The sequence below is a fragment of the Artemia sp. Qi Xiang Cuo genome, chromosome 9 (genome assembly GCF_049724085.1).
Source record: "Artemia sp. Qi Xiang Cuo chromosome 9, ASM4972408v1, whole genome shotgun sequence".
NCBI lineage: Eukaryota > Metazoa > Arthropoda > Branchiopoda > Anostraca > Artemiidae > Artemia > Artemia sp. Qi Xiang Cuo.
The window spans coordinates 57,672,197-57,686,560 of NC_142802.1; the positions used below are offsets into that span (position 1 = coordinate 57,672,197).

The window sequence follows — 14,364 nt, forward strand, 5'->3', positions numbered from 1 at the left end:
AGGACTTCGGGTCTTTGACTTTAGGTAAGACGCGGACGTAGGCTTTTTCCAAGCACTCGGGAATTTGTGCTCCTTGAACGACTGATTGATCACTGATGAGAGTGGTTTTGCTAAAAACATAGAATATTCTCTTAAAAGTTTAACTGGCAATTCTCCTGGGTAAGAAGCACAGTTGCTTTTTAACTTTTGAAGTTCTTTATACACCGCGAACTCTGATACTTCAACGATTGTATCTTCAGAGACGTCAGCAATGAGGGCTTCGATTTCGGCTTCAGTGAAGGACGGGTGAGTAGTACAGATTGAAGTGAAAAAGGCGTTCACTTCGGCTGATTTTATCAGCGTTTTGTCGTCTTTCTGTATCTTAATTTCACTGGTGGTACGTTTACCGGTAAGACGCTTGACTTCAGAGTGCCACCTACGGGGCTCACCTTGAAGGAGAGGCGAGACTTTGTCATGAACGTACCTTTTCTGCGCTGCTCGTAACAGTTTAACAATGCGGTTACGAAGTTTGTTTGCTTGAACAATATCCCCACTGCGATGTAACTGGCAGCGAGTTAAGATAAGCTTCTTTAGATCGGGTGTTACCCAAGGTTTGTCAGTATCACTAACAGTTATTTTTTTCTCAGGGAAATGTTCGTGATATTTGCATGACAGCAAAGAGTTGAAAGTATCAACTTTCTGGTCGATATCTGTCATAGAGCAAATCTCATCAAAGTCAAACGTCCCAATCCACTGTCCAAAGGAACGAATTGCCTCTTTAGTCATAGGTCGAGTGGTAATTTTTACTTTACGTGGTGCTGGAAGGCCAACTTTGGCCTTCCAAAGAAGTGTGTTATGGTCAGAGTTATGCAACGGACCGAGAGAGAAGGGTACTTCGTAATAATCGGGAATGTTCGTGAAAATAAGATCTAATATACTACCACTGACGTGAGTAGGGATTGAGACAACTTGCTTAAGGTCAAGCATGCTGGAGACCCATGCCTTATTAGTCTGATTGAAATCACCAGCGATTACAAAAGCAGGCGCTGCGTGTCTGCGGCGTAGGTCATCAGTGCAGTTTTGGATATACTGGATCAGTTCTTTTCTGTTCTTTGCACTTTCGGGGTAGTAAACTGCAGCTACAACCAAGCACGAATATCGCTTTGATAGGCGCTTTGGTTTGCATTCTACCCAAATTACTTCATGGCATGATTCACTGGGCTGACTTAGTAATTTACAAGGTAAGTCTTCCCGAAAGTACAGTCCGACCCCACCGCCTCGTCGGTTAATCCCTCGGTCGCGTCTCGTATTAAAAAAACAATTGTACCCCTTGATATGCCCGTTTTCATAGTTAATATCACAACATTCTGTGATAACAGCAATGGGGGAACTCGTCTGTTTGAGAACTACTTCAAGTTCGTCGGTTTTATTGTTTAGTGATCGGGCATTACATACTAGGATATTGGGAAGTCTGCACTTCGACAAGAAAAACTCAGGTGTTAGGGGGGGTGGGGTACTTGACAGGGACGATACTGGGTCAGCGTACCACGGACGAAGCGAAGGAGGGATTTCACTAGGAGGGATGCAGTTAACTACTGTCAGAATACGTTCCCTTGCTGTACTGAGAGACCTCGCTCTGTTGATAGAAACGAGAACAGGGATAGCACAATTTTTATTTCTTTGGCCTCCTCTTTTCCCTCTGTGGCTACGCTTGGATCGCTGTTGACTTGGATTGACATCTGGCGGCTTTCTCAACAGTCGAAAGAGCCTTAAGTTAATGAAAATAAATGGCGCCACTGTCAGACGAGATGAATTCAGTTCGTATAAATCAGCTTTTCCGTACTTTAATGCCATCGTTATTGCACTAATGGAAACTATGACAGTCAAATTTTCGATTATTCATACCACCACAGCAGAAAAGAAACCATGAGAAAATTCACAAATAAAGCTATACTTGTACGACGCTCAGGCTGCTATTTGAGCGCTCTGGAACGCCATCTCAAATTAAACTCCTAATTACAAAATAGATGGCGCCACTGTCAGCGAGATGAATTCAGTTCGTATAAGTCAGCTTTTCAGTTCTTTAATGCCATCATTAGTGCACTAATGGAAACTAGGAAAGTCAAATTTTCGATTACTTACACCATCACAGCAGAAAAACCACGAGAAAATTCACAAATCAAGCTATAATTGGACGACGCTCAGGCTGCTACTTGAGCGCTCTAAACGCCATCTACCCCCATTATGCAATCAAAATAGATTAATTAGGTAATTTATATAAATGTGAAGCAAAAGTAAAATGCATTATTCAGTCTGAGATTAAGTCGAATATCGAAAACATGTTTTTTGACAAAAATCGACGTTCATGTTTATTGATTCAGTATATTACCATGTTTTTCGATTTATTAAGTCGATTCCCCGATGAAGGGGTATTTTCCCCAAAGAATTGTCCGTGGCAGGAATTTTTCAAATACTATTTATCAAATATTATGAATTTTTTATTATTATTCGTTTTATCGACCACGGAAAATACTTTGGTCACAGAGCAGACAAAACAGAGTTTCAAAGACCGATGTTGAGAAAAAGTTAGAGTTGACCATTCGGACGCTACTCCGACAGCAGCGTCCGATTACCTGTCCAGTCAGATGTAATTTCCACAGACTTAATCTATTGGTGAAAGCCAAGAATCTGGTTAAAATGACCTTGGCAGCTTGAAGTTGCCAAAGTCAAATATACTGCTTTTTTTTTTTTTTTTTTTTTTTTTTTTTTTTTTTTTTTGTCTTCGAAAAGTTAGAATAGCGAATAAAACTCAGTATACTTACTAGTGGCAATTATATGTTCAACACACTGTCCTCGCTTGGAATGATCTCAGATGACGGGAACGTAAAACACTCTGAAAGAAGGATCCACATACTGAGCTGTTTTTGCTGTTGGGCTAAGTTTTCTGTTCTTAAGTGTCTTAAATCAGAAAAATCAGTAATAACTATAATTTTTTGATAAATTATCAATTTAGTAACGAATAAATATAAATATATAAGGATAGCAATGGTTCAATGGGTTTATTAACAACTGAAAACAATAAATAACACATAATCAAAATACTCAGTCCATTCCTGGACGCCGAGAACCAAAATCATTACAATTTAACATAATACACAGAATGGTCACCGCTCCTAATCTCAGACACAACCATACCCCTCATTTACCCAATAACTAAAACTATTTCCTGTTCGTTCCGTACCCTCAGGGGAAACCACCCCGTAAAATTTACAAATTATACATTTGTAATTGAAATTTACTACTTGCATTTAACTCTAATTTTTTTTTTTTTTTTTTTATTAACTATTCAATTGTGATGCTATTAAATGTTTTTTTAGTATTTTTTTAAATGATGCGAGGGAGCTCCTACCTCTCAGCTCTTCCGGGATCAGGTTCCATATATGTGCACAAGCTACGTTAGGAGCGAAATCTGATCGCACGGTCGGGGTGAGGGGTATTTGCAGGTTTGACGATGATCGGGTATGCAAATTATGCTAGTCCGAAATAGGTCGAAATAATCTTTTAAACACAAATGGCAGCTCTCCAGCTAAAAACTTGAACACAAAGGTCAAGCATGATAATTGATGCAGGGACCCTAATCACTTCAGACCCTAGTCCTGATGCGCAGGTTTGGCTGCGACACTCAAAGCCTAAAAAATGCCTATATTACGTATGTGAGACCTCTACTCGAATACGCCGTCGCTGTCTGGGGATCTTTTGTCCAGAGCACCCACTACCTTTGTGATGACCTTGAATCTTTGCAGAAACGAGCTGTTAACACAATCGTTGGTAACAGAAGTGACGACTACAACAAACTCTTGCAAGAACTGAACCTTGAATCTCTCAACGACAGACGATTATCACTGATCATGTCCCTCGGCAAGTCACTGCTATCTTCGCCCCATCACAGACTGATCCTCCCACCTGATGCTCCTGTTAACCAAAGAACCAGATCCCAGTCGAAGCTACAACCCCCTGTCTGCAGGACCAACCGCTACAAAAACACGTTTGTCCCCTTTTTCGTAGAAGCATACAACAAGACTTAGTGTAATTTGAATTCACGTTTTAGTTTTTTTATAGTGTTATTTTTATTTTTTTTTTTTTTTTTTTCATATTGTTGTAAAGACGACATAAATTAGCCATGGCTACGCTGTTCGATCTTAATAAACCTATGTCTATGTCTATGTCTATGACAAGTATTCTTCATTTTTTACAATTAATATCAGGCATCGTTGATGAATCGAATTCAGTTTTCGCAGGTGGGATTTAAAAGTTGATTGCCAGATCATTGCACAATACTGTAAATGGGGTTTTATATGAACATTTTACAGGAGGACCAGCGTTTTCTGCAGCACAACCCTTTTCAGTTTTTTTATCATGCCAAAATTCCGGAATAGCTTCAACTCTACTTCTTGAATATGATGCATGAATGATAGGTTCTCATCAAGGAGGATTCCTAGGTATTTTGCAAAATTCTTTTTTGGCCGACTAATCACACCTCTGGATGTCCGGATACGACATATCTCCGGATGGACACTTCCAACCCGGGAAAAAAATAGAACGCAAGATTTTTCAGCATTAATAACAAGTCGGTTAGCATCCATTCAGAGATACGTCCCCTCCAGAACCTCCCTCAGTTTAGACATGAGCGTTGTCTTATCCGTTTCACAGCAACCAAGTGTGGTGTCATCGGCAAAGGCCACGAGCTCATCATCTTCACATTCGGACAGGAGGGAGTTTTCATCCTGGCACAAGTTACAGCAGCGAAGATTTTTTCGTGCCGGGTTCAGCACTCGACTCAGATCGTTAACATGGATCAGGAAAAGTAATGGTCCTAATTTTGAGCCCTGGGGGACACCGCAGTTAACGAGCACATCGTTTCCAGGATCTTCTCCCAAATAAATCCTGCGGTCCCTCAGATATGATCTGAACCAATCCAGAGCTTCACCTCTTATTCCTATATGTTCCAGTTTCCCGAGGAGAATTGAATGGTATATGCTATCAAATGCTTTCCTGATATCAAGCAGAACCGCTGCAGGTAGTAGACCAGAATCCAAAGCTTTGTTTATCCATAAACTTAACGCCGTTAGTGCATCCTGTGTGGAGTGCCCTGGTCTGAACCCAAACTGGCGATTATTGAGAAACCCTTTCTTCTCCAGAAACTGGAGTAGCTGCTGTTGCATAGGTTTTTCAAAAACTTTTGAAAAAACTGAGAGGATAGAAATAGGTCTGTAATTAGCCGGGTCAACTCGAGAACCCCCTTTGTGCAGGGGAATTATTCTAGCTTTCTTTAGCAGTTCACAAATTTATGAGGTAAGTAAGGGGGCTCTATGATTGAAGGGGCAACTGCTTTTAACACTTTGGTGTGTACTCGTTCGAACCCAGAAGCCGAATAGTCTCTTAGATTTAGTACGATTAGCAGAATTCCAGATGGAGAGACAGGTGATATTGCCATGGATTTAGTGCATGCCGGACCAAGGTAATCTTTAAAACTCTTCGCGGAATTCCCAACAGAATCTGCTGATTTTCTGCCCGCTTCTGAAAAAAATGTTCCCAATGCATTTGTAACATTATCTGGTCCTGTTACTGTCCCCCCATTGACAGATAACTTAGATGGAAGCTCAGGTGGGGGGCTGCAGGGACGCAGTATAGAGTTAACAACCTTCCATATTTTCCGAGAATTTTTGCCACTTTCAGCTATTTTCCCACTAAAATAATCTCGTTTAGCTTTACGTAAAACTGATCGAAGACATTTTTATATTTTTCATAATTCTCCAGCGTTGCAATGCATGGGTCATTTGTGTAATACATCCACAGTTTATTTTTCCTGTTAATACACTGGAGCAGTCCATGACTAATCCAAGGGCTTATGGTTTTTTTTTCCGTCCCGTCTTCCTTGAACGCTTTTCACAACAGCAATCCGTATATATTCTCATGAAAATGTTATGAAATTCCTCAAATCCTGAATTAACATCATCTGTATTCATAACACTTTCCCAGGATATGCTCTCCAGATTTTGATTCAAGAGTTTTCAAGTTCTCGTCATTCAGTTTCCAGGTAGTGAACCCCTGCTTAATCGAAGCATTAGGCTTTAGATATTTATGCTGTATTTTGAAATTTGTAAGCAGAGGGAAGTGATTTGAAGTGTCGAATAACAGAACTGAGGCTGAGGTTAGAGGCAGAGTTAAAAAAATTTTGTAAATCGGTGAATGGGAAGTGGCAGTTACTTGAGTTGGAATCGTTGTCGAGGGGTATATATTTGAAGCAAACATCATACTAAGCAGGTCTGTCGCACCGGAAGATAGAGGAAGAGTAAGATTGATGTTGAAGTCCCCCATTAAGATAGCTTCATTCCCTTGTTTCTCTAGATGATCCGATATTTGGCTTAAGTTTTCCAAGAATGAAGAAATTTCTATTTCTTCTGTGAATGCAAACACATTTCCAAGAAAAGTTATCCATAAAGTGCTTCTATAGTCTGGGCTAAATTTCTGATGATATATAACAAATTCTCGTGCCGTGTGTAAATAGTTAAACCTCTACTTCTCAATCCTTTTCTTTGCAAAAAATGGGACCTATGTACATGTATTTCCAGAAGAGTATCTGTTTGTCTTGTTAAAAAGGTTTCACAAAGTCCGACTACATCTGGCTGCAACTGTTGACAAAGAGTCGTTACATCTGCAACTGATTAGAATAACGCTTGAAAGATCAGTTGAAAGACAGTGAGGTGAGATTCACAGCGTCCCTGTTTGCTATTACTCAATTCTTCATGAAAGCTTCTAGGAAATTTAATTTTATCAAATAACGGGATATCAGATTCATTATTAATTTCTAAATCAAAAATATTTTCTAAATCCAAAAAAATTTCTTCCAGCTCTATTAATCTAGCATTACTTTGGCTTGTTGACGAGGAGGTATCCCCGGGAGGATTAGAACAGGAATTCATTACTTGTCAACATGCTGAAGAGAGACAATGGCTGTACCTTTAAGAAGAACAGTAGAAGTTTTTCTGAAGCACTCTGAAGTTTGTAAACCCGTACTTTTCTTATAACTCTGGAAAAGAAAAACAAAGCAAGAACACACGAAAAGGAAAAACATCTCATTGTATAAAAAGAAATCAAGAATATGCAAGCGGCAAATTACACATAAACACTCTCTCATGGCGCAGTTATAATACTTTTAAAATTTAAATTATTCATCAATTTTACTACTTTAATTTTACCAATATTCACTCCTAATTACTTCAGTATTATAGCTGCCCCACAAACCTCACAAAATATTAACAAAAAAAGACAAATTCTAAGCGTCCTAATCAGAATCATTCGCATCATCCGAGCCAGCGCGGGGAAGCTTGAGCGGATCGTAGCATTCGTCTGGAAACTTCATCCACTGAGCCGTCTTTGATTTTTTGGTTTCTAACCAAAGTTTGATCCCTTTTTGGATCAGACGTGTTTCCGCTAATTTTCACTCGCTATTTTTGAATTTCTTAGCTTATAACCAAGTGATAAAAGTTATTTGCGCCGTTTCCCAAGATCAGCTGGCAATTTAACAAATACGCTATAACCGGTTTTTTTAGTTTACCACACTCTTTCATTATTTCTGACCAATCAAAATTTTCAAGGCTAGCGAAAATCGGACCAGCAGAATTTTTTCGTTGCGCGCTGTTTCTCAGTGTTTGACCGCTAGAGCCAGACGACTCGGCATTTGACGGTTTCTTCGAAATTCTGTATACCACATTCATCCGTATCTCATTCGCGGTAGCTATTCCGAGTTTTGATTCGAAGAAGCCAACTACTTTCTGACGGAGATCTTCGCCATCTGAAGATTCTAGACCGTGGATAACAAGATTGTTTCTTCTCGAGTGTAGTTCTGACCGAAGAGCGGTCGATTTAACTCTTAAAAGCTCGGGTCTGAGCGACCTGTTTTCCGACCGTAGAAGTTTATTTTCCTGCTGGAGCTTTGCGATTTTCTGCAGGACTTCGTCCATTCGGTCATCAAAATGTAGTAAATACAAATCTATTTAAATATAATGAAATTATGTAAAAAATAGAAATGAAAAATTCCAAGACTAACGTCACATTGTCTGACGAGGCGTCAGATGGCGGCAGCGTAAAACGCATTGATAAAAGTTTTCACATACTGAGCTATATTTGCTGTTTTTAGGTGTCATAAATCAGAAAACGTCCCATTCTTACAAAATTCCCCGGCATAATCTCGATTCTCCCAGTTGGAATAGTCAGTGATCTGGATCTTTAAATCCAGATTATGTTACACCAAGACTTAAAAACGCATCAAAATTTGCCTATATGCAATTTTGTTACGTTTTAACGAGTCGGAAAAACATTTCGTGGGGGGAAACGGGGGACGGCCTTGGCTAGGGGTATTAGAACAAGGATTGGTATGTTTTCTGGGCGAAACACTTTTGAATTTTTCCTAAAAATAGAACACTCTTAGTTTTCAAAATTATAATAAAAACCCACCTCTCCTGCGCATTGGAATAGGAAAGTGTGTTCCGACAGCTTGGTCCTGGTCACTCACAATGCTGCCAACAAACCAGCAGCAGCAATCAAAGCAGTTCTTTGAAGGTCATCATTGAACGTACAATAGTGATTTCTATACTGTTCCAAGAACCTGAATGCATTATGATTGCCGAAGTCTTCAAACTGGATTCCTTACAAGAAACCACTATATTCTTTATAGACGTAATCTAATCCTTATCAGGTATAAAAGAATCTGTATATCATATATAACTATTTATTGAAAACATTCTACCAATATAATCCAGATTCTCGATTATTAAAAGAAATACTAATAGCAATTAAAACATCAGAAGAATTGGCTTTTTATGCTGATTCCAAATATATAAAACTCATTTAGTTTAGTGTTACCCATCAAAAGTTATGACTCTGAAAAAATTACCTGATTTTGAAAAAGGGGGGAAACAGCCCCTGAAAATCTAGAGATCTTAATGAAAATGACATCATCATATTCAGCATATCATAGAACCCTGTTGTAGAGCTTTCAAACCCCTATCTAGGAAAATGTTGAACATCACGGATGTCGTGTCTATTTGTTTTTGTTGGTTTGTTTGTTCTCCCCTTAGGTGATTGAGTCAAACAAATGTTCCTAGAAGATTGAAAGACGGCTCAATCATACGGAGATTAAAAGTTCTATTGCCCTCTTTAAGTGACCAAAAACATTGCTAGCCCCTCTCCCATGCCCTTTTTTCCCGGAAGACATCCGATCGTAATTTTGATATAGCCATTTGGTTAATCATTATAGTTGAAAGGTCCAATAACTATTCCTCTGGGGATAACATCACCCCCCCCCCCACAGCATCAAGGACAAGGGCCGCCAGCTATGCAATTGGTCCATTGTTTACATATAGTATTTGTTATTACGAAATGTATAGATTTTTTTTTTGGGGGGGGGGGAGGTCTGTGGAGCATAATTTTCCACGTCGAGACTTTTCTCTGGGGGCTAAACTTTATTGGAGAAATTTTACATAGGGGGGAAGGAGGGGGGTTTTCTGGCATGTTTTGAAAACGAACAGAAATTAAATTAAGAAAAACACATTTGTTTTCAACTGAAAGTAAGGAGCAACATTAAAACTTAAAACTAGCAGAAAGTATTCTTTATATGAGGGGGTCTCCCTCCTAAATACCTCAATCTTTACGCTAAAGTTTGACTTTTTGTCCCAATTCTTTAAAAACGACTGCTGAAACACAAGGACCGTTTAGTTGGAATAAAAAGCTTTTTTAAAGCCCTAAAAAAATTACGGTAAAGAATGTGGTATTGAGGAGGGGGCAATCCCCTTCATATACGGAATAATTTCTGGTCGTTTTAAGTTTTAATGTTGCCCCTTTCAGTTGAAAAAACTTGTTTTTTTTTTATTTGATGATAACCATTGCGTTCCGAGTGTTGTTAAGATTGTTTAGATAATCAATTAGATCCCTTGTATAATTGCTCTCCTTCTCTTAGGATTCATTTGCCTGGATCTACTACATTCCTAAGATAATATGTTTCGTTAATCACTTGTGACAGTATGTTCCATTAATTGCTTTAGATGGTATTCTTTGATTAGCCTTCTTCTCATTTTTATTGTCGAAGACATCAAACATTAACGGTGCATCATTTGAATCACTTCATTTGAATCACTTCATTGAATCACATCACATCTATTCATTTGAATCACTAAGTTGATCATAACTTATAACACTAAATTATTGCTATTACAGTGAATTTTCCGTAACTTAGGCTTCTTAAAATGAAAATATAAAATGGTCTGTAAACCACTGTGATGCTGTTAATGAAAGAGTTATACTAACGGTATGTTGCAGGGGGGGGGGCAACAGAAATTATTCCGTATATGAAAGGGCCTGTCCCCTGCTCAACGCCTCGTTCTTTACGCTAAAGTTTTTTATTGTTTTAAAAAGTAGAGTTGTGAGAAAGAATCTAACTTTAGCATAAAGAGCGAGGCGTTGAGGAGGGGACAGCCCCTTTCATATACGGAATAATTTCTGTTCGTTTTAAGTTTTAATGTTGCTCCCTACTCTCAGTTACAAAAACTTGTTTTTTTTTTATTTAAATTTTGAAGGTTTTTGAATTCATGGAGGTTTTGGTTTTGGCTCACCGTACATGAATAATTAAAAAAAATTGCATATTAATTTTACTTTTATTTGGTTAAATGGCTTTCTCGAAAGTTGTTAAATTTTACTTACGAGTATTTTATTAGTAATAATTATACGTAACTTACGAATTAACTTACGTAACGAACTTCTACATCTATATATTTTTAACACTTATATCAGGGGGTTCGCCCCTAGTCAATACCTCGCTCTTTACGCTAAAGTTCGAATTTTGTTCCAATTCTTTAAAAATGACCCCTTAATCACATGGCTCTTACAGAACAAATGGCTCTTATGAAAGTACTAAAAAATCTTTGGTTTAAAGAGTGAGGTATTGACTAGGGCGCGAACCCAATCATAAACTTAATAATTTCTGTTCGTTTTAAGTTTTTATGTTGCTCCTTACTTTTAGTTGATAAACTTGTTTATTTTTTTATTTAATTTCTGATCGTTTTTTTAAATAATGCTGGGAAATCCGGCACCCCCTTCATATCAATGTCCTTTCCCCCATGAAAACTTCCTCCATGGAAAGATTTTCCCACATAACCCCCCCCCCCCCATATTACCAGAAAAAAAGTCCCCCTTGAAAACGTCTGTATACTTCCCAATAACCATACTATATGTAAACATTGGGTAAAGTTTATAACTTTCAGCCCTCCCCCCGGGGACTATGGGGGATTAAATCATCCTAAAAGATATATTTATTATATATTATACCATGCTGAACAAAATGGCTATGTCAAAAACTTGATCAGGTGACTTTGAGAAAAAATGAGCGTCGGGAGGGGGCCTAGTTGCCCTCCATTTTTTTTGGTCACTTAAAAAGGGCACTAGAACTTTTAATTTCGGTTCGAATGAGCCATCCCACGATATTTTAGGACCACTGGGTCGATACGATCACCCCTGGAAAAAAAAATAAATGAACACGCATCCGTGATCTTTCTTCTGGCAAAAAATACAAAATTCCACATTTTTGGAGACAGGAGCTTGAAACCTCTATTGTATGGTTTTCTGATACGCTGAATCTGTCGGTGTGATTTTCATTAAGGTTCTATAGCTTTTAGGGGGTCTTTCCCCTTTTTTTCGAAAATCGGCCAAATTTTCTCAGGACCGTAAATTTTGATGGGTAGGACTAAACATGATGAAACTTAAGTATTCGAAATCAGTACTAAAATCTGATTGTTTTGATGCATCTATTGGTATCAAAATCGTGTTTTTTAGAGTTTCGGTTACCATTGAGCCGGGTCGCTCCTTACTTACAGTTCGTTACCACGAAATGTTTGATTTAATATATCGAGGTGATTTGGTTAGATTAGGTATTTAACATAATGCGTTGTGCGTGACCTGCTTTCCATAATTGTCTTCTGTAGTTTCTACATTTTTTTTTATCAAAGTATTATATTTTCATCACATTTTGGTATATTACATTAAGATTAACTTAGCTTCACATCTTGAGTGAGGTCGGCATATTGCGTAAGTACCTTCAACACAATTAGAAAGTCACAATAAGAAAGCACAAGGGAGAAAGTCGGGATAACTTGTTGACTAGTGGTGTATCAGACCCCAAGTCTTAAGGGGCTTTGTGCCACGAAAATTGTCATAATAAACTCGGTTGTTTGAGAATATTCCTTGTGTGTCTAATAGCCTTAAAAGTAAACTCTAAGATAACTTTCTCTATGACTTGTCGCTCTTTCTGTTTTCGTAAATTCCTTGTCTTAGACAGCCCTAGTCTTTACAAGTGGAAAGAGTATCAAAAGACTTGAAAAGACTTGATGCAGAATTCCTTTCCCCTTGAATTGTTTGCTTAGCTATGTTAGCCATGGGAAAAAGCTTTTAGCCCATTGTCATGGATAAAATCGAAAGCTCTTGTACAAAAATTAAAAAGGATTTTAAGAAAATTGAACAGACAATGAAAATCGATTAGAACCTGTTCAAATCTCCAACACATGACTTTTCAATTTAAAAGGAAAAAATCAAGGAAGGCAGTTCTTTTTTTTCTGTTTGTGTTGGCAATTCGTCTATCTGTTTACTAATACAAGTTCTGTAATTTTCTTCTGTTTGTCCAGTTTTTGCTGCTATTTCTCTTTCGCTTTCCATGAGGCTTCTCGTAATTCAATTTACAGTGTGCATTATCGAAAACAGCTGGTAAAGTGGTGTGTTAAAAAAGAAAAAAAGAGGAAAATTATTTCCGTTTTTCATGCTTTTTTTACTTTCTTTTTTAAATTTCACCAGCATTAGCGTTGCAATTACAAACACATAACGCCCACTGTAGGTCGTTCCAAAGGCTAGTAGTGGTTCCAAAAGTGAGTGCTACCCCCTCCCCCTTGGTGGGCACTGGGGGGATTGAGGGAGCCACTGGTGCATTATAGTGATCAGAAATACTGCATTGCAAATAGGGAATACACTGTGATTTAAGATTACTGCTAACGAAAACAGAACCGAAAACTACCAAAATTTTAGTATCACCATGTTCATCTTTCCCAATACGATACTTTGGAATGTTTAATTTTTTTTTTATTCCGAGCCCAAGAAATAATTTCGTACTTTCACGCATCAGTATTTCTTATTTACAACTTTCCTTACTATATTAAAAAAAAGAAAAAAAAGGAAGAAACATTAACACATTCATCTTTCTGTTTAGTAGCTATTACAATTAAGAAACAATTAACTTACAAGAGGTGCTGAGCAAAATTTTTTCTGGGATGGGCCTGAGAAATTTTGTCTGATCCTGGAAAAGGGGAGAAACACTTCAAGAACTCAAGGAATCTTAATGATTACACCATCGAATTCAGCATGCCAGAGAACCCTACTATAGAGGTTTCAAGCTCCCTTCTGCAAAAATGTTTACAAGAACTTACACAGATTTTCTTTTTTTTTGGGGGGGGGCAGTCATCAAAGTAGCAAATAAAAGCACATTAAATTATTTGGGAAGTAAAGAGCGTGTGATTAAAAAAAATTAGGAGATTTTGGGGAAATGAGGTACTGACAACCTTCTGATAATGACTGGACAGATTTAAAAGGAAGTAATTGTCTTTTATTCTGTTTAGATGACTGTGAAATGGATAAGTTACTATTGGATGATACCAAAGATGAAAATGGACGAAGAGAACCTGAATATCTTCAAGATAGGGTATGTGTTTCTGTGTTTCTGTATATTATATATATATATATATATATATATATATATATATATATATATATATATATATATATATATATATATATATATATATATATATATATATATATATATATATATATATATATATATATATATATATATATATATATATATATTATATATATATATATATATATATATATATATATATATATATATATATATATATATATATATATACTATATATATATATACACATATACACACAAAAAAAAACACACACACACACACACACACAAACACAAACACACACACACAAATATAATATATATATATATATATATATATATATATATATATATATATATATATATATATATATTATGTATATATATGTATATATTTTTACAAATATTGAGGTAATCATGAACGTGGGAAAGGGGCAACTTTTCAAAAATTTTCCAACGTTGATTTTTTTTTTTTTTTTTTTTTTTTTATATATATATCTGTGATGGCACTATCCTGGGCTTCCAGGCTCCTTTTTTAATGATCGTAATTTTTTCTTTTTAAAGATGAAATTAGAGAAAGAAATTATTAT

General features: G+C 37.0%; 1 protein-coding gene across 7 annotated transcripts in view; it reads left to right on the forward strand.

Moving 5' to 3' along the window:
* LOC148948866 (uncharacterized) overlaps positions 1 to 14,364 on the forward strand; it is a 289,113-nt gene that overhangs the window by 125,370 nt on the left and 149,379 nt on the right. For all 7 annotated transcript variants that reach the window (XM_089094766.1, XM_089094770.1, XM_089094772.1 and 4 more), the window contains exon 6: positions 13,692 to 13,774. In XM_089094766.1, coding sequence (XP_088950892.1) covers positions 13,692 to 13,774 — 83 coding nt within the window. The remainder of the gene's footprint in view (positions 1 to 13,691; positions 13,775 to 14,364) is intronic.